The 19,781-nt window shown below is 56.1% G+C and overlaps 7 protein-coding genes across 7 annotated transcripts; 3 read left to right on the top strand and 4 right to left on the bottom strand.

The window, feature by feature from the left end:
* Positions 1-347: 347 nt before the first annotated feature.
* JN550_012842 (uncharacterized protein) lies at positions 348-1,246 on the bottom strand (the record flags this gene model as incomplete). Its single annotated transcript, XM_049311363.1, has 4 exons — positions 348-525; positions 679-803; positions 879-1,090; positions 1,201-1,246. The coding sequence occupies 4 exons, from the start codon at positions 1,244-1,246 to the stop codon at positions 348-350; spliced, it is 561 nt and encodes a 186-aa protein (XP_049165169.1).
* Positions 1,247-2,331: 1,085 nt separating this feature from the next.
* JN550_012841 (uncharacterized protein) lies at positions 2,332-2,718 on the top strand (the record flags this gene model as incomplete). Its single annotated transcript, XM_049311361.1, has 1 exon — positions 2,332-2,718. The coding sequence occupies one exon, from the start codon at positions 2,332-2,334 to the stop codon at positions 2,716-2,718; it is 387 nt and encodes a 128-aa protein (XP_049165168.1).
* A 1,390-nt stretch (positions 2,719-4,108) lies between these two features.
* On the bottom strand, positions 4,109-5,224 carry JN550_012840 (uncharacterized protein; the record flags this gene model as incomplete). The annotated part of the gene is made up of 2 exons (XM_049311360.1): positions 4,109-4,895; positions 4,974-5,224. 2 exons carry the CDS (start codon positions 5,222-5,224, stop codon positions 4,109-4,111), a joined length of 1,038 nt encoding a protein of 345 aa, XP_049165167.1.
* Positions 5,225-7,022: 1,798 nt separating this feature from the next.
* JN550_012839 (uncharacterized protein) lies at positions 7,023-7,959 on the bottom strand (the record flags this gene model as incomplete). The annotated part of the gene is made up of 3 exons (XM_049311359.1): positions 7,023-7,450; positions 7,504-7,626; positions 7,689-7,959. The coding sequence occupies 3 exons, from the start codon at positions 7,957-7,959 to the stop codon at positions 7,023-7,025; spliced, it is 822 nt and encodes a 273-aa protein (XP_049165166.1).
* A 1,972-nt stretch (positions 7,960-9,931) lies between these two features.
* JN550_012838 (uncharacterized protein) lies at positions 9,932-10,923 on the top strand (the record flags this gene model as incomplete). Its single annotated transcript, XM_049311358.1, has 3 exons — positions 9,932-10,039; positions 10,096-10,317; positions 10,375-10,923. The coding sequence occupies 3 exons, from the start codon at positions 9,932-9,934 to the stop codon at positions 10,921-10,923; spliced, it is 879 nt and encodes a 292-aa protein (XP_049165165.1).
* Positions 10,924-16,590: 5,667 nt separating this feature from the next.
* Positions 16,591-18,630, top strand: JN550_012837 (uncharacterized protein; the record flags this gene model as incomplete). Its single annotated transcript, XM_049311357.1, has 4 exons — positions 16,591-16,714; positions 16,826-16,907; positions 16,969-18,349; positions 18,400-18,630. 4 exons carry the CDS (start codon positions 16,591-16,593, stop codon positions 18,628-18,630), a joined length of 1,818 nt encoding a protein of 605 aa, XP_049165164.1.
* Positions 18,631-19,112: 482 nt separating this feature from the next.
* Positions 19,113-19,781, bottom strand: JN550_012836 (uncharacterized protein; the record flags this gene model as incomplete). The annotated part of the gene is made up of 1 exon (XM_049311356.1): positions 19,113-19,683. A coding segment is annotated over one exon (571 nt), but the record flags the coding sequence as incomplete, so codon positions are not given.

Below are 19,781 nucleotides of genomic sequence, written 5' to 3'. Positions count from 1 at the left end.
AAAGGTAACGCCGCAGGCCGTCCGCCCAATCCTGATGAAACCGTACGGCCCCATGAGAGAAACGTCGCTGTCACTTCCAAGACGCCATGCTGAGACTGGCTCCTCGCCGCTGTTGTTTCCATGCACTCGGCCATAAGTAGCGACTTCCAGGTTGTCTGTCTGAGGGATATCTCTGCTGAGGTTGAAACCTTTTGTATTCGCCAAGCTGCCCAACGGCCCGTTACCAGGGCTCTACAAAGCTAGCTACAGAAATACGCCTGTTTCGCCAACCTGAACCTTCCCCGTACTGTCCGTGGGGGGAAAACCCCCTCTCCCCTCCATGCCGTTTACAAAGCAAAGGAAAGCATCTACGACGACGCGGCGGCGGCGGCCTTCTTGGCAGCGTTGCCGCGGAGCTTCTTCTCGGGTTCGGGCTTGACCTCAAGCTGGGATCGGCGGATGGCAGAGACGCGCTGGACGGCGGCCTCGCGCAGGTCGGCACGGTAGCCGTTCTTGGCGGTCTGGTTGGCAACGGCCTTGTAGGAGCTGTGGCGGAGAGGGAGGCCGGGTCAGTCATTTGTGCTCCTCATATCCCATTGCCCGGGTACTTCCCTCCCAGGCGGTCCAGTAGAGATGTACACAGAGCGACCGAGGGAGATGGATGTAGATCTCAATCATCCGAGGGGGGAGGCTACTCACTTGCGAGCAGACTTGCCACCGTGGAAGGTGGTCTCGGTGGTGCTGGTGGCGGGCTTGTGCTGGGTAGCAGGCTTCTTGCTGACGACCTTGACACCGCCCTTCTCGTTGGGGATAACACCGACGGCCTGTTCCAAAAAAAAAAGTATTCGTAAATGCGCTTCGTTATCCCGAGGGGTGTTTTGTAGGACTGCGTCTCATACCTTCTCGTTGACGAAACCGGCGTACTGTATGCCACCCCTGTTAGCTGGACCACGCCTTTGAATTTTGACCCGTGTCTTTGCTCCGGGCTGGGCCTCGTGTGGGATTGGCTGGCTCACCTTGCGCGAGTGCTTGTTCTTCAGGTTCATGGGGTCCCGCGAGAACTGGATGCCGCCGCTGGTCTTGCTCTTGACGAGGAAGGCATTGTTGGAGCCTGGACGACGGGGTAGAACGAAGCAGATCAGCTATCAAATTTCTCGTGTGCGCGGGCTGTGTGTGTGTGTGTGCCGCCCAAAAAGCGCGGTCGCGGGGTCCCAAACTTACGGACGATCTCCCAGATCAGGTCCGACGAAACTTGAGGGCTGGCCATTGTGAGCGTGTGGGGGGGTTGAGGATTCGAGATGCCTTGAATCTGGTGGTGCGTCGAGAGTTCGTCGTCGTTTCGTTCGAAAATATGCCCGATAGACAATTCTCACCGATCTCTGCGATTGATCTGTGGGAGTCGCTTAGCATACCTAAACTAGCCTAGGGCGACGGTCCCCACTAGCGCCACTGCCCAGCAGCCCATCAGCCCATCAGCCCCAGGTGGTCATTAATTCTGGCAACGGGGCCACAGGTGGCTCAAGGTTGTCGACAGGACGTGGCGGTGCATGAGTTGTGTCAGCTATGGGCTAACTATGCGCCACTCCCTGCTGCTCCCAATCCCTCTCGATAACCTAGTTGGTGTATGTATCCCTTGCCCCCTGTCGAATGCTGTCCTCGATGAGAGTCCCCAGAGTCTTCCAGGGTTGAGTCTTCCTTGGTTGGGACACACTCTACGCGGCCAAACACGCATGAAAGAAGCACAGCGCCCCACCCTTGCTTGCCTTGGCTCAGTTCATGCTGCCGCGTCGTCAGTCTCTCTGATTAAAGCAATCTACCACAGTAGTGCCAAAAGTGCCCAGCGGCCTCCCCTTTGCGACGCCGAGCCCAGGAGAGTCCGTCGTCGTGAGCTTCCCCAACCACGATTCCGCTGCACTCGACTGCGATACCCCCAGGTCCAGCAGATGGCCCGTTACAGTATGCGACTTCTGGTCTAGTTGCGACTGCACATCTGCAACAGTTTCGCTTTTCTTCTTGTTCTGTCCGTTGGCCTCCCTTTCCGAGACCCCGTTCCACCAGAGGCCCGTACGTCCGTCAGCCGCACGCCAACGTCCCATCGCTTCCGAGCAGACCGACCTTGCCGTCGATACGAACGAGCGCGGCGAGCGTGGAAACCCCATCGGCCGACTTTCTTCGACACCGATTCCTCATCACATCTTCGTTACAATACAGTACATTTAATACCCACTACTACAATACTCGACTCTCCTTTCCTCTTCTTTCCGACTCGTCCCTCGGGTAACTCCAGCATTTACGACAGCAACCCACCCACCGCCAGGCGATCGCAACCCAGCCCAACCCCAAGCGGCAACAATGGCCTACCTCCTCCCCTCGCTGGTCCTCCTGACCCTGATCACGGGCACGATCCTGTACGTGACGCGCGCGCACTGGCTGCACCTGGTGCCGGACCTGTCGGCGTACGGGCCGGGCCACCTGTACGCGCGGCTGCCGTCGTCCTTCACGGGCGACATGGAGGCCGGCCTGAGCAGCAGCACCTTTGACCTGACGGGCAACGTCGAGTCGGGCGACGGCCGCGCCGGGCTCGACGACGCCGCCAAGGCCGAGATCCTCAAGATCATGAAGAAGCGCCGCCTCCGCTTCGACGCCGCCCGCAAGGTCTACATGGAGCAGCGCTTCAGCGCCAACGGCATCGGGCCCGACGGCCGCCCCCGCGACCCCAAGTTTGTCAGCTTCTCGTGAGAGAGGAGAAAACGGAAACACGAGAGGGATTTAGGGGTGTTAGGCGTCAAGTGGGGGCAAACGAGAGACCGAGCCGGATCGCGAACCTCTTTGCATACTGTACCTCGCCCAACGGCTCCAATACGAGAGTGGAATCTGTAAGGGTCCGAAATTTCGACCGGGACCCAAATGACTGAAATATATCAATCGCCAGGAAGCCCGCATCTACTATAAGCGGTGGCGACGACAGATACAGTTTGTTTGAGGGGCATTGGCACCGACGGAGGAAGGCAGGAGCCCCAAAGCGGCTGCAGGGAGCTTGGCTTGGATTTCCAGTCATTCGACGTGATCTGTTTTCTTGTGTCTTTTTAGCGTTACGGCGTTGGTCGGCTGGCTGGCTTGCTTGCTGGGATTTTTTCAGGCTTCAGACTTCCCGCGACATGGGAAGCGAAGACGGGCGGCGCGGATGCCGATTCAACTACTCGACTCTTTTCACTAAGGTTTCCTTTTACTCTGTTCTTACTTTTTTTTTCGGGCCATGTAGAGCAATTCCTTCCTATAGGGGGATGACTCTAATCTGAGAAGGCTTCAGTTCGCACTAAGATCCCATTGCTTTCGGGGCCTTCGGACACTGTCGGTCCTCTGTTATCGATAGTTCACATCAACTTGACATCAAAGGGGTTGACAGGCTTCATTTTTCTTGTCCAACTATATGTTATGGTGCCCGTGCTTTGAAAATGAGTATACGTATCCACACAATGTCTTATATATACGCCCCGCCCGTACGACCACTCTCATTATCAACTTTGGCTACTAGATCTGTTGCTTCTTCCTACACACACATTTATAGGGAAACAGCATTCTCGGACAGAACGACTAGCACTGGTTTAACATAAACCGAAGAGTGGGGTATAATTATTAGTATTTCATAGTCTTTCATCCGCGGTGGGCATTACAAATATGATATAAATCGTCTGCATCCTTGAGATAGTGACACGGAGTGGCCTCCTGGTACCCACACTCTATCCTCAGATGGCCCGAGAAACCCTACTGCGGTGGCGAAATCCTGCTTCTTCCTACTTGCTGTGAAGAAGATATAGATGTACGTGGCCGCCATGATCCTGAAAAATAAAAATAACGCCTGCTGCCATGATTGCACTCATCCCGTCGTGGGCGAGGCTGGGCTAGCTTTTCATGCATATGTACATAGATTTTTGTGTCATATAGCCCCAGGCAATGACAGCGCCCCCTCTTCATTCAGAAAAGAGCCCTGTTCTCATAAGGTTTGTGGATATGTACACATACAACCTACGGTTGTGTATCGACAATACCATCCCAAAGGGTCTCTCATTGAACATCGGATGGATTGCTTCGCCGCTTGTCAGGGTGTAGAAACAGCGAGGTCCCTCGCTTATTTGTTCTTCTTGACCTCGGTCGGGTCGTACTGGCGGTCGTCCTTGCCCTCGACCTCGAGGACCATCTTCTCCATCTCCTTGACCTGGGCCTTCCACTCCTTCTGGCTGAACTTGGTGTCGCGCTGGAACAGCTCGTCGTTGGGCTTGCGGTAGCTGCCGCCGAAGCGGTCCCAGAGCGTCGTGTACTGGCCGTAGTTGTAGTTGAAGTACAGGTGGTGCATGGTGTGGCAGGCGGCGCCGTTGATGACGGGGCTGTTGGCCACGTACTCGCCGTCGTGGATCATGATGGTCCAGAAGTTGACAAAGATGAACAGCCCCACGTACGCCAGCTTCTGCAGCGGGAACAGCAGCGGGTACACGTGGTACGGCAGCGCCTGCGCCCAGCCGTCGACCGGGTGGAAGGCGTGCGACGCGTACGGCGTCGGCATGATCCACTTGTGGTGCGGCTTGTGCAGCGTCTTGTAGACGAGCGGGTGGTGCAGCCCCCGGTGGATCCAGTAGATGCAGAAGTCGGTGAACAGGATGAAGAACGGGAACTGCATGACGTTGTACCACGCCCCGGGGCCCTCGTCCGGCGTGTCGTAGCACTTGGTGAAGCCGCGCACCTCGGCCAGGAAGAAGGGCAGCGTCAGCACCGACATGATGGGCATGGAGATCATGGTCTGCCGGATCTCCAGGCGGATCTGGTTCTTCAGGTATTTCGGGTGCTGGAAGGTCGCCTTGTCGAAGATGAACAGGTACGATAGCGTTGCGAAAACAAAGTAGGTGAGCAGACCAAAGATCCTAGGGGAGAGCGCAAAGTTTAGCAACGCGGCGGTATAGTATAGGTGGGTGGCGCTTTGTCACAGGGCCCAAACTCACCAGGTGATCAGGAACAAGTTGACCGACTGGCGGTAGATGTTGTCCCTGTCCCATGCGCTCATGTAGGCATACTGGCTGGGCTGGACCTGGAGGTACTTGGTCGCGGGCTCATAGCGCCACGCAGAGAAGACTTGCTGCGTCGAGTTTATGGTCGAGTCCGGGAAGTCGTACGGGGCGGGACGCGCCGGCAGCAGGTATGCGTAGGCATAGTCGCCTATAAAGGTGTCCCAGAGCTCATTGACGACGTCCATGGCGAATATAGAGAGTGTGAATCGCCCAGCAGACAAAGTACACGAAGCTGCGCGCGTGCCAAAGAAAGATCAAGGCAAAGGCAAAGCGAGGCCGAGCCCGAGGCGCAAGCAAAAAGAAGGAATATGGTCAGGAAAAGAGAGCGGCAGATTGCAATGTTATCGGACAATCAATATGGAGGGTAGGGGCGGAGCGACAGCACGGTAACGGAAATTTGCTCCCTCGTACTATGCAATTCTCGCGAATTGCAGGGATCAGGCGGCCTCGTTAAGGGGGGTTTCTTTCGTCCGGCGCCACGCTTGAGCTGCAGGATGAATTGAGTTGGCGGGTTTGCAGATCGGCCTAGGGGGAAAGAGACCCTTCTTTTTTTCTCCGAGTTGTTCAAGAAACTTTTGGTTACGACGCGGGAGAAGGGGGAATGCCAAAACTCAAAATCTCTCCGTTGCTCGACTATAAACCTGGCGAGGCAGCAAATGAGGACACAAGAGGCCGACGGATGCAACGGAAACCTAACTTGGACATTTACTCAGTGGCGCGTCGCAGCCTTTTTGGTGTCGCCTCTGGGAGATTGCCTGCGCGCCCCTGGAGACAAATATCGGATATATCGAACGACAGTGCCCCCATTTTGCAGCCCCAACGACTGACATCAGGTCACGCCGGAAATCGGGGTCCCCATGCTCATAAGGCGTGGAGCATTTTCTAAGTACTTAGTTAGGTACTCGTGGTGTTAGTGGCCAAGGCTGGCGCCAATTCAAAGTACATCTTTCGCTGGGGGTATGATGATATCCGTCGAGCACAGCCGCTTGATGGTTTATAGTAAAGAAGAAGTTTCCCTGCCTTAATACAATGCTTCCCGCTGAAGATTGTACAGGCCAATGTGGTTGCACAAGACTCGATCGAAATAGGGGATCGTGTAAGCTGATTGGGTAGCCCCCCCTCAAAAATGCACCCCGCAGGACCGAGCTCACCGACTTGAGAGATAGAAAAGCGCGGTTCGATGATATGCAGGTGAGCGAAACATCTCATTCGCCCAAATAATCAGGCCACTCAACATCGGAGTTTTCCAAAAGTGACCAGTCAACCAGTGAAGGAGAGTGGCTTGCACCGCCGACTCTTCCCTGAGCAATCTTTTAGTCAACCCGCTGTTCGGTACCGTACGGCTGCATGTGCCAATGCAGGCTTTGCAGTGTCGATATTCAATTATACGAATACTCGTGTTCGTGTTCTCCATGCGCTGCGTCGCGATGGCGATGGCGATCGTCCCACTGATGGTGCTAATGCGCCCTTGGCAAGATCTCCTTGATCTGATAAGATTGGACAATCTGACAGTCTCGGGGCCCGTCTCCGGCCGACAACGGTATTTCCGTGCCCGTCCAAGCCTTTTGCCTGCGTGTTCAGCCAGCAGTTTGCGAAACTCAATAACAATAGTTCTTCCGCTTCACACGTCTGTCCGTGCCCCTTTCTGTGGCCTGGACCCCCAGGTTTGATAAGACATTTATATATATCTGAACATGCACTCTCCACAAACATACAGATCTCATGACCGGCCAACTGCACCTGCATGTCTATACCAGCTGGGTGTCTCTTTGGAAAACTCATTTGATTATGTGCTGCACGATCAAGTAAACGCGTCTCAATCCTTTAGTCGTAGTGACAGCTCTGGTGTCGTCCGATAACATCCTTGGAAAAATAGGAACGGCCTGGTATCCAATTGTTCTTAACAGGACTGGCGCTTATTCTAGTTTTATATACAAGTCTTCAATGTATCTTGCAGTACTCCTTATTGGGTTTGGAGGTCCCTTAATGGGGAGGCTCGCCAGGCGTGTGTGGGACACCGTGCTCAACTGCCCACGTCCGAAGACTCTCAAAGTTCCTGCACACATGCGGTGTAGTATAATCCGGCCAGGGGTCGTTGTCGCCAAATGGATACCTGAACGCAAACACATTGACGTCTCCCTGGCACATGACAAACTGGCGGAGTGCATCGATGCAGTGGTCGATATGCCCAGCCAGGTCGTGCTTCGGGGCAGCCGTGTCCCCGCCAAACTGCTCGTAGTGCGACTTGTAGTTGTTCTGTCTCATGAGGTTCAGGCAGTGCAGCTGGTGGAAGACCTCGATGGCCACTCGGTATCCATGCTTGCCGGTCCTTGGGTCTGTGATCTCGAGAGCGCCTTCCGGGTCGAGACCTATTTTGATCATCTCCTCCCGAGATATCATTGTGTCCGGAACTTGCTAGTGTTAGTCAACTAGTCCAAGATGTCAGCGGCGGCCGGTTACATACTGCCATCGGTGATGTAGTCCCATCGCGCATCCACGTCGTCGCCTTTGCCGATGAAGGGCCCTTCAGCTATCGGCGGCAGGTCGAAGTGTTGTATCTCATACTTTATCGCACCGAGTGCAGGCGCTGGGGTCTCGTTAGCTCCAGTAGAACAAAATGCAATCGCGCTGTCCAGTCTGGCAACATACAGTACGTCTCTGGTAACCGCCCTGCCGGCCCATGTCTGGCCGACTTCATGCAGAAGGACAAGGTAAAGAAAAGCATGGAGATCGACAACAGAATGGCGTGCGCAATCCAAGGCCAATGTGGACTTATCCTTCGCAGCCTCTTCGTTATGGGCGATTCCATCTCTGATGACTCTGATGACCTCCACGACCACTTCTCGTCTACGGCATCGTTGCCGTTGCCCGTAAGAGGCTCTTCCTCCTCATGAGGAACGGACCGGTAAGCCTTGGCCATCTGGGAAACGAAACAAAAACAGAAATATAGTACGGGCACACCTGGTGCTGCGAGAAGGGAAGAGAACTGGGAATTAAAACGGTGCACACTGCGAAAGGCGCGGAAGTGACACAAGGAGAAGGAGAGCGAGAGAGAGAAGGTTGAGACGAAGAAGAATCCGGCCTTGAAGGAGAGATACCAACATCAGCGGGCGGCGGCCGACGCCTTGGCGACGTGTTCGTCGAAAGCGGACAGAGGCATGGTCAAGAGGCATGGTCAAGGCGCATGCTGGCGACAATTGTGAGGGCATTTGGAAACATCCCTCGATGCAACAGACAAGCTTCTGTTGCCGGGGGGGCGTGGTCGCCTGCAGCCTATACTGACGAGACTGGCCCTAGCTTCAAACCAAGACGAGACGTCTCACGCATCCATGGAGGGCGGGTCCACATACTAATTCCACAATAGAGAGTTGGCGTTGCGGGCAGCACTAGGCCAAATGCAGGTACGACTTGAGAGAGGCGCCTGGAGTCTGAGGTCTGAACTCTTGGAACTTGTGGATGGGCGGGCCATGGCCATGCAGAGAGCCCACTCGCTCACTGAATTAGCTGCAGGCTGCTGGGTTGGGGTTGGGGCACTAGCTTTCCTCATCACGAGAATACCCAAGTTATCATACGCAGGAAGTTCATCATTGTCAGCGAGTGCCAAGCAGAGGTTCGGCAGACTCGGGCTTGGCTTTTGCGAATCGCTATGATGTGAGATTCACGGCAAGGGAACAGTGTCTATCCCTTGGCATTGAGCTATTTCTTGCGACGCAAGTGTAGACGATGATTCGCGACAATAGCAACCGCCCTTAAGACTGATCGCTCTCTCAAAATCTTGGGAAACGGACATGCACCCCAGAGGGCGGCTAAATTTGGACAGGCCTCGTCCAGCGGCGCTGGGCTGCCTGGCTGCCAGCCTGCCCAGGGCACCCACGATGACACATGGGCAGTCCATGCGTTTCATCCCATGTCCACACTGCGGTTGCGACAGCCATATTTTCCTGATGCTGGGGAAGTGCATGACGAAGCGAGACAGTCCCCCCCGATGTCACATCCTCGCGCACCAGGCAAGATCTTCGCGCCCCTCTTGGCGACACAAGTTTCAGACAGGGATGTGAGACAGCCTCCTCCGACTCCCAACGGCTGGCCTCGATGGTCTGGGAATAGCTCCCAAGGCTTATGATTGACGGCACAAGCAGATCGCCCAGGTCCAATGCTGTCAGCGGGCGGGTGCATGTTAATCTGGTAGGCCAAGCCTTCATACCCAGGTCTAACATCGCCTTCCCTGCGTGAGGCTCTGCAACCGCCGACTATCCCCCAAATGGCATACCTCGAGCCTCACCGTCACAGGGCCGCATTGCCGTCCCATCGCAAGCTGGGCCCCCAATGCCGTTGTCGTCGAATGGGGTCCCAGTCCACGATGAAACCCAACCTTGTGTACGAGCCTTCAATCTTCGGCCACGCTTCCATGGGGTGCATCTCGCTTGGATAGATCTCATAGCCCTCGTCTCCCCGCTTCTTTAGCTCAGCACCGGCTCTGAGTGGACGCCAAGATGCCTGCCGTAGATCGGGGTGAGAAGTCACGATGTCGCCCTCTGAGCAGGAGAGACCACGAGCCGATCTTAGCGGCTGTATCTTGAGACGTCGAGAGACGAGACCGTTCCCACGTCCTCGGGGTTTGAGCCTCCATCCGATCTGCCCTTTGGCGGGAAACTTGGTGGCTGACCCAGTTCCGATCCCCTTGTCTTTGCAGAAAGCTTGGGTCCCGACTAACGTGCGATTTCGAATATAAACCCACTCAAACTACCTCTAGGCTTGCCCAGAAATCTTCTCTTAGTATCCGCTTCTCTCTTTGGCTCGACATCTTTGGTTTGACACCCTTCGTTTCTTAGACAGTACTATAACTTAGTCATTCTTTCAGCTGCCGGCCAGCCTTTACTTATTCAGTCAATATGCACGCTCCTTCGCTCCTTCAGCTGGCCGTTTCCAGCTTGCTGGCTACCTCGGCCGTCAGCGGCTTCCAGATCACTGGTCCCCGCGACCTTGCCCGTCCTCTAGCTGTAAGTGTCACCCAGTTACTGCAATATGGTACAAGTTTACTAACTCATCCCCTTAGGGCGTCTTGGCTGTCTACGCTGCCCCGGCCTTGGCTGCTCCTGCCATTGAAGCTCGGCACCATGCTGGTGGAAAGGGTAACAAGAAGGGGGCAAAGGCACAGCGTGACGAGTCTGAGCTAGAGACTCGTGAGCCTCACCACGCTGGCGGAAAGGGCAACAAGAAGGGTGCCAACGCCGCCGCTAAGAACCAGCGCGACGAGGCCGAGCTCGAAGCCCGCCACGTAAGCTTTCCATTCTTATCAATCACGTCACTAGAGCGTAGCTAACCGGTCTTTCAGCATGCTGGTGGAAAGGGTAACAAGAAGGGTGCCAATGCCGCCGCTAAGAACCAGCGCGACGAGGCAGAGCTTGAGACCCGTGAACCTCACCACGCCGGTGGCAAGGGCAACAAGAAGGGCGCCAATGCTGCTGCCAAGAACCAGCGTGATGAATCCGAACTGGAGACCCGTGAGCCGCACCACGCTGGCGGCAAGGGCAACAAGAAGGGCGCCAAGGCACAGCGTGACGAGGCAGAGCTCGAGACCCGCGAGCCTCACCACGCCGGTGGTAAGGGTAACAAGAAGGGAGCGAAGGCACAACGTGATGAGTCTGGGCTAGAGACCCGTGAGCCTCACCACGCCGGCGGCAAGGGTAACAAGAAGGGTGCCAACGCTGCTGCCAAGAACCAACGCGACGAGGCAGAGCTCGAGACCCGCGAGCCTCACCACGCTGGTGGCAAGGGCAACAAGAAGGGAGCAAAGGCACAGCGCGACGAGGCAGAGCTTGAGACCCGCGAGCCGCACCACGCCGGTGGCAAGGGCAACAAGAAGGGCGCCAAGGCCAACTAGGAGCATTATATGTGATAATGTCCAGTATACACAGCATTATCCGCTGCTTCTGCTACTGAAAACATTGGAAAGGGTCTCGCTTTCGCTCTTTTTTGCCAGAGTCGACTACTTGCCCTTTGGCGGCGTCTTTTGCTCAATTTCTTCCGGTTCGATATCCCTGTATACAGCTTAGCTTCTGCCGCGCCATGGTCACGTCACCGAGTGATGGATCGTCCCGCGCGTGGTGTGCGTGTTAATATAAAAAAGACTTGAATAATCCCATGTTAAATGGCCTCCGCGTCAAGTGTGATCTGCGCTCAGTGCCAGTTTCAGTTGTTCAGTATTGGTCCACCAGCTTGCAGAGGCACCTGTGCTGCTTTCTTGTCCTAAAAATTTTGAACTGAGAAGTTACCATACTGCTTCATAGTACTGCGGCGAGGTGCTCATTTCGGAAATTGAAGGTGTCCACATGCCATCGACCATTTCGTGGGATACGGCGTAAGTTGCATGAGCGAAAAGTTCTCAAGCAATAGCAAGCATAACAGAAGTGATCATGCTTAGTGCTGGCATTTGCAGCAAAATGAATATCAAGTTCATAATTTCGAGGGTTGCCAGCTCTGTTTATATGCTGCACGAAATCTTGCTCTCACGGGGTTCTTGGCGGGTTTCGAGTTGCGCCCCGTATAACATGACATGAGCCGATGAACCGGCCATAATCTGCTCTTATGTGCTCCACCACAGAACAGTCGCCGTTCCAGATCTGCAAAGGGATCCTCGAAATCGACGCATGGTTTCCTCTGATCCCCATCGATAATCGCGGCCAGGGGGGAATACAAGTGCATCGACTGCGTTGGTGTGGCTGTCGTGCATTTGCAGCATTCATGGTTGATGGTGCAGGGGAGGATCGGGTGGCATGTTCGAAATTTACTAGCATGAGATCAAAGTCATTCTGGAAGGAGATTGACAAACCTGCCGATATCCTTCGGAGGCCATCGTTTCTAAGTTTTCCATCCAGACAAAAAATTGTGCCTGGAAACGGTAAGAAATACTTTGGTCGATATCACACTTTCCCATGGCAAGTTTCTTTTTCCTTTAATTCAATAGTGCTAGATAGAAAACACAATGGTTATATTGAGCCACGCGCTTTTAGATACACGATAAAAACTAGAACCCCTATACCAGAAGCCTAGCCTCGATCGCTAAACCGTTATGTAATGTACATAAGCTCTAAGCTTTCTATCCGAGTCTCGGGGGTCAGGATCACGGTCTAGTTCCGGTGAATCATGCTCCTCCTCAACCGTGAGCGAGGCAGAAGTAAATATCGGCGTCCGTACACAGTATTATTGATGTGAATAATACTCATTCCAGTCTGCCCTGGTCTTCTGCTTCTACAATGCCCTATCTGATCTTTCACAAACTGTGCCGTGTAAGTTAGATCTTAAAGCCATAACACACAGTCTGATGTTGTATGATCGCTGTTGCTGCCAAGTCATTATCAGTTTGGGCGATAGCTAGGACTGATGCGGAAGTCCATAGGACTGCGGACTTGACTATGCTACCGTGAAACTGAACATCTCGCGCCTGGGCGAGTTTTCAAACATGCATTGATGCTATGATGCTGACTGCGATACTCCAGGGCGAGGTTCACCAGCACACACACTTGCTTGTTCGATGATAATGATAATGATGGTAACAACGTTGGTTGCTATTTCTAGTGCAGCTGAGGTAAGATAGACCATGACGGTCACTTTGAAGGCACTTGACGAGACGCGCCGAGCCGAGCACAGCCGCGTTGGATAGGCGAGTTCCAGCTGTTCTGGGGCCCCAGCAGAGAGCATCAGTTTGGTGGCAAGTCTGTCACTTTAAGACATATAGATCGTTGGCAGAGAAAAACTTGGGAACGTAGGTTTTGCTAATATGGTTTCCAGATCCTTCGGCTCCCATTGCTCTCTTTTTCCTCCCTGTTATGCTCCTGTTGAGTGTATTGCGGTAGCCGTATATTTGTGCTATCCTGCTTCTTGTTCCTGATCACGCTAGGGTCTCCAGTTCTGCGGAGAAAGAGATATAACGAGGGACGATGAGGAGCTTTTTCTAGGATTTATTTCATCAGCCCAGGTAACTCAAGTTGTGGAGTTTGGATATGCTAGTCATCGTGAAGACTACCTATGTAGTTTCGGCGTTCGTACTACTCTCGCTCCCGCGTGGTCACAAAGCCCCAGCCCGAAGAGAGTAATCTGGCTACGCAACGGGAACTTTCGCAACTGACTAAATCTGTGCGCCCATTGGATACTGGTGGGATTTGTCGGTGTACGGCTTTTGAAGCCTGGGCAGTGGCTGGGATGGAGAGCAAGTAATCCGTGGCAATGCACACACAAGTATGTCTCTCACCAGGCGGTGTCGTTTCGTTTTGAGCTAAAGCAGCCAGAGTCATGCGGATGGTTTGATGGAACCTGCCTTGCATGGGCGGCAAAGGGAAAAAAGAGATCATATTCTCACGCTTTCGGAGTCGTGCAGCAAGCCTGCAGCGCACTGCTGCACTAGCCCGCAACGTTTCGTCCAGCACGCCCTGCCTGGCATACATACATGGAATCCAATGGGGTTCCAAATACTATTTGACCCGCCTGCCCGCTGCATGCAGTAGGCACATGTCGTAAGACTCTAGGAAGAGGGGGTGAGTGGTGTGCGGAACAAGATTCCTTTTCCAACCGCCAGGATCACTTCTCCAGTTTCGGCTCCAGTCTTGGCTGCTAGCAGATTGCCCAGCCAGGAAAGTGGCCTTGACGGCTTTTGGATCCGTTGAGGTTCGGGAAGGCTAACGAGCAAAAGTCTAAACGGAGCAAGGCACCAAACTCTGCCAAAAGGCACTGCCGAGCGCGGCCTGCACTGATTGCTTTCGCAGCAGAGGAGGGAGGCGAGTCATTGGGTGTGTTCTTCGTTCTGGCCTGAGTAATTCGGTCGGCGCCAAACCAAAGTCAACTCGTCTAGATGCACCCCGGGGAGGAAGCTGGGGTTAAGCTGGGCCCGAGACCCCGGTAACTCCCGGGCAATCTCGTAGGGAACGGCAACCCGAACGCGTGAGGGGTTCCGCTAGAGCTTGGCGAGCCATCGGGGAAACCAAAGCTCGCTGGTTTCCCTGACCGAATCGAGCCCCCTGGGGCTGTCTCGGGCACACTGCCATAAGCGGCTGCGATAGGTTCAAAAGGACCAAAGACTTCGTTTCTTATCAGGAATACCATCGGAAACATGCGCGCCAAAGTCTGACATCCTACAGATATGTAAGGTTAGGCACATGCATTTCGTCATGGTCGGGCCATGCCTTGCTGGCTTCGCCCACTCCGTCCTTCTCGCTGAGGATCGTGGTCCCAGCCGCAGAGAAAAGCAAGACCAAGGCTGCTCACTACGGGAATGCAGATCGATCCTTGCCAAGACAGCATGCGTATACCATAGTACGACTCTAGGCCTAGATGACCGAACAAATTACCCCGAGCCCGGGCAGGTGCCGCACACCGAACGGCAGGCAAGGCAGGCAATCCAAGACGGAGGCCTGTTGACTGTCAAGTGGTTCCCTAGTGTTGGCCGTGGATGTGGGAGGCCAGTTGAACCAAGTTATCCTCGATCGTCGACGGCAGAGCACAAGCAACCGGCTGCAGTGAAGCCAACCTCCTGGGGTCCCGATGCAGGCTCTTGGGTGGCTATTGTAGGTAAACCAAGACGCACGTTAGCAATGGCTTTCTTACTGCATCTCGATGATGTACCATCACCGCGGGCTGCAGTCGGTCCGGAACCTGTAATCTGCATTGATTTAGCACATGCACTGGCTGGGTGTGCATGCGTGGCAGGCCGCACGCAACCAGCCGATGCGAAAGCGACGTTTAAAGAAAGTGATATAGGGTGTTTGCCGTCATGGGGATCCCCTGCTGGCAAATGCTCTCCCCACCCCACACACTCGATGCAAATATGCTGGGCACATTTAACGACACATTGGATGGGAGTACGCACTGTCGTCTAATTCTATGTTGTCTGTCAATATTTCTCTGAGCACATAAGCTGTCGGACCGTGGCCATGGCCAACCAAGCAGTCACTGTGTCCCGCCTGGGAGTCCAAGCTTGAGGCGTCTTTCCCCAGACAGTTTGCAATCTGGAGCTCAACGCGACGCATGGAGGGCTTCGGCATAGCAAACAGAGGGCTGACTGATTGACTACTCAAGTATCTGAGTATTTGTGCAAGTGGACTTGAAGGTTTCCATGTCGCTCGTGTACAAGACCGACCTCCTGTACCATGGTAGTCAGGTACTTGTGAGCGAGTGCATGGTAGTAGGTAAGCAATGTCTCTGCTGCGAACACCCCCCCTCCCACCGTCCCTGTACCGCAGCGCCGCCTGGACACTGCCGGAAGCTTGTGGGAACGCGGTACGTACTGTATCGCGCGTGGCACGGTACCGTCGGCTGATTGATAGGGAACTTAGGTTTGCAATGTTGGGCTGGGTACGCGAGATTCCGTAGCGTCTCTTCCAGATGGCACCCTACCTAACCCACGTCCGATGTGGACCCCCCCCCCCAGTCGACGCAGCCCAGGTCAATCTGTACGCCTCGAGCGCCGAGCGCGCCCGGCGGCCAGCCAGCGGCCAGCCTGGCTTGACCAGTCAGTCCGGCCCTGGTTGCTGGCTTGCTGGAGCCTCCCATGCGCCGCTCCATTAATTGCCCACCCACTAGTTATTAGACATGCGGGCCATGGCCATGCCACCATGCATCCCAGGCGGGCAGGGGCTTCTAGCGGCTGCACCAGCCTGCAGGCCCTGCAGGCTCCAAGGTACCTAAGCAGGTACTGCACACTACAGTAGCTACCTAAAGTTAGGTAGTCACTAACTGCACAGTACCGTACCTTGGGCCATCATCATCATCATCATCACTACCAGCCCGCTCAGTGGGTGCTCCCCCCCCCTCCCCCCTGCCCCCCTGGCCCCCCTGTAAGTTTACCTTTAGCGGCCGGGCCAGGGTCGCAAGTCGCCCAAAAAAGGGCCCCCAGATGCACAAGACGCCCGGGCCCTCTCGCTGGCCCGCTGGCCGCTGGCCGCCTTCTCTTCTTCCTTCCAGGCCGGTGCAAGGGTAAAACTCCTCTTCCTCTGCCGTGCTCCCCAGCGCTTGTTTTTCCCAGAGATTCCCATCCCATCCCATCCCATCCACCCTTCTCACCCGCCAACGCCCGCCCGTCGCGATCCGTCCATCGCATCGCACCCCCTTTCCATCGCGACCTTCCATTGACCGCTGGCCTGCCATCCCACCGCGGCCATCTCCTCACTGCTGCCAACCCCCGTCACGACCGACATGCTCACTGCCGTCTGAACGGGGCTCGACATCTCCCGAGACAGACAGCCTCATCGCACCGCGTCGTGTCCGTCGCCGTCTATCGCTCGCCCCTCCGACCGCCTCACGGGCTCACAGGCTGCGTGGCTCCGTTCAACGTGCGCCGGACCGGACTGCAATTCCTCCATCGTCTGCGCCCATCGCCAGCCGAGCATTGTCGCAACCGACCTGGACGCCGCCTGCTCAGGTACCAGCCTTGTCGAACACTGCGCCAAGAAAGACCCCCCTTCGCGTCTAATCCGTCTCACGTTCGGTGCAACCACCGGCTTTCATCACTTCAACCAACCCTTTGGAGGACACACAGCCGCCGATCAAGTCCGCCATCATGTCCATGTACCCGCAGCACCGGGGCCTTCCCCAGAATGCGAGCCGCTTGAATGAGCTCCTGGACCAGATCCGCGCCGAGTTCGACAACCAGGTCCGGCTCAACGAGGGCTACGAGCAGCAAAGTAAGTAACCATTACGCGCAGCCTCACGCCGTGGCCAGAGCACACTTGCGCTTCCTCCCACGAGCAATCTTTGCCGTCGTCAGATGCCAGGACGCTGACCAATGCCCCCAGTCCAGCAACAGGTGCAAGAGGCCCAGCTGGTGCGCGAAAAGGTCTACCAGCTTGAGCAGACGCACATGACCCTCAAGGCCAAGTAGGTGACCAGCAATCAGTAGCCACTGAACCCCCTATTTTGCTGACAAGACCCCGTCCAGGTATGAGGAAGAACTGCTTCTGCTGCGTCGCCAGCTTGAGGCCGCTCGCGGTGGCGCCCCTCAGCCGGGCATGCCTGGGCCTCCCCAGCACGGTGGCCCCTCGAACGTTCCTCCTCCGCCCTCCATCGGCATGGGCAACAACCTCTTCCAGGGTATCATGACCGGCCAAGGTGGCCAAGCCGGCCTGCCACCGCAGCCCCCGCCCCAGGAGCAGGGCCCCGGACCTCAGCAGCACCAGATGCCGCAGCCTCCTCCCGGGCTCCAGGGACCTCCTCCCCCACAGCCTCCGCCGTCTCAGCAGCCCCCGTTCCAGCAGCCCTACCAGCAGGGTCCCGGCCCCAACGGCTTCCCGGGCCAGCCGCCCCAGAGTACCGCTAGCCCCGGACCTGGCAGCAAGCGCGGCATTGGTGGTAGACCCCCGACCGGCCCTGCCACTCCGCAGATCAACAACCCCATGCCTTACCCGCCCGGCCCCGGTGCCTCCCCTCAGGTTCACAACCAACCCACGCCCGACCACAGAGGACCGATGCCGCCTCACCCCGGTCCCGGTCAGCTCGTGAACAACGCCCTGGGCGATCTCGACCCCGACCGTCTCCCTGCTCACAGCAAGAAGACCCGCGATGACTGGTTCGTCATCTTCAACCAGCAGGTCCCACGCACGTTGGATGTTGAGCTTGTCCACACCCTAGGCCACGAGAGCGTTGTCTGCTGTGTGCGATTCAGCCACGATGGCAAGTACGTTGCTACCGGCTGCAACAGATCCGCGCAGATTTACGACGTCAACACCGGTGAGAAGGTCTGCGTGCTCCAGGACGAGAATGTCGACATTAGCGGGGACCTCTACATTCGAAGCGTCTGCTTCAGCCCCGATGGCAAGTACTTGGCCACCGGTGCCGAGGACAAGCTCATCCGCGTCTGGGACATCCAGAACAGAACCATCCGCAACACCTTCTCAGGCCACGAGCAGGACATCTACTCCCTCGACTTCGCCCGCGACGGCCGAACGATCGCGTCTGGTAGTGGAGACAGGACTGTCCGTCTGTGGGACATCGAGACCGGCGCTGCCATGTTGACCCTGACTATTGAGGATGGCGTCACCACGGTGGCCATCTCGCCCGACACGAGATACGTCGCAGCCGGCTCGCTAGACAAGAGCGTGCGCGTCTGGGACATCCAGCAGGGTATCCTGGTCGAGCGACTGGAGGGTCCCGATGGCCACAAGGACAGTGTCTACAGTGTGGCATTCTCTCCCAATGGCAGAGAACTGGTCTCGGGCAGTCTGGACAAGACTATCAAGATGTGGGAGCTCTCTGCGCCCCGAGGAATCAGCAACCCCCCTGCGAAGGGAGGCAAATGTCTCAGGACCTTCGAAGGTCACAGGGTAAGCATATTTCTTATCTGTGGATTTTGCCACTTGCTAACTGATGACAGGATTTCGTCCTATCCGTCGCGCTCACCCCTGATAACGCGTGGGTCATGTCCGGTTCCAAGGACCGTGGCGTGCAATTCTGGGACCCAGTCACTGGGTACACCCAGCTCATGCTTCAGGGACACAAGAACTCGGTTATTTCCGTGGCACCCAGCCCCGCCGGAGGCTTCTTCGCGACCGGTTCTGGTGATATGAGAGCTCGCATCTGGTCCTACAGGTCCGTAGGCCGGTAAAAGCTCACACCGAACGGGGCGTTTGGTAAATCGTTGATCTTAGAGGAGACTAAGCGATGAACTCACGGCAGCTCGAAAGACCTTTTTTTGTATGGGAAAATCAAGGCGGGTTAGCTGGGCAAATGGAGCAATTACCCAGGCTTATCAAGATTGTAGGAAGAATTAGCTAGCTTTACGAGACCTTGGGGCTTGTGTACACAGATGCGTTCGTTGGCTGCTGGCTTGTTGTGGAAACAGGGTTGGCGCAATACATGGGGAAAGGTCCAAAACGTTGGCCAAGGAATTGCTGGCTTGTAGAAGTGGCGACCGCTTGTTAGTATTAATGGAGTTATACATTGTCACTTTTCTCGCACCAAACCAGTTCATGATATCCACCCCCGTGGACTTACTTGTTGGCGACTACTAAACGAGACTCCCCTGCTTTCTACTTGGAAAGAAATACGTGATCTGTAGTCCCCTCCTCCCTACATCCCCAGGCGCATTCACATCAGAGAGCTGAACAGGGCGTCGAACTCGTCCCCCTTCTTCGCCTTCTTCTTCTTCTTGGCCTTGGCCCTCTCCTCCTTGGCAGCCTTGTCCCCCTTTTCTACCAACCCGGCACGCAAACGCGCCGACGCGCCAGAAGAGGACACGGCCTCCCCGGCCTCGCGCTTCTTGCGCTTCGGCGGCGGGCTGCCGGCCTCCTCGGTCCGCCTCTCGGCCGCGCCCGCGCCCGCCTTGTCCTTGCCGCGCCTTGCTGCCGCCGCGATCTCCTCGCGCGACACGACCTCGCCCGCGTCCACGGTCCCGATGCCAAGGCCAGGCACGGCCTTGGCACTGGCGGCCTTCTTCATGATCCGGTCCGCGCCCGCCGGAACCGCGGTAGCTTTGGTCGTCTTGGTCGACCTCGTGTCCGCTTCGCCCTCCTCGTCCGCCACCGGCTGCTCCCCGCCGGCGCCGGCGGCCTCGGCGCCGACGATCTGCACGCACGCCGCGTGGACCTGCGCCAGCGCGCCCAGGAGCACGATCCCCAGCGTCGCGAACTGGTTGTCCGCCGCGAGCTGTGAGAACGCCCTGTGGGTCATTGGGAGTCAGCTGCAATGTTCGAGGGAGGAATTGCAACTCCCCGGAGTTACCCCTGTAGGCTTTTTTTTTTTTTTTTTTGGGGGGGG

This window comes from Neoarthrinium moseri, assembly GCF_022829205.1.
Source record: "Neoarthrinium moseri strain CBS 164.80 chromosome Unknown scaffold96_Wmoseri_CBS_16480, whole genome shotgun sequence".
Taxonomy (NCBI): domain Eukaryota; kingdom Fungi; phylum Ascomycota; class Sordariomycetes; order Amphisphaeriales; family Apiosporaceae; genus Neoarthrinium; species Neoarthrinium moseri.
The sequence above is the reverse complement of the archived record's forward strand: the minus strand, read 5'-3'. Positions and strand labels throughout refer to the sequence as shown.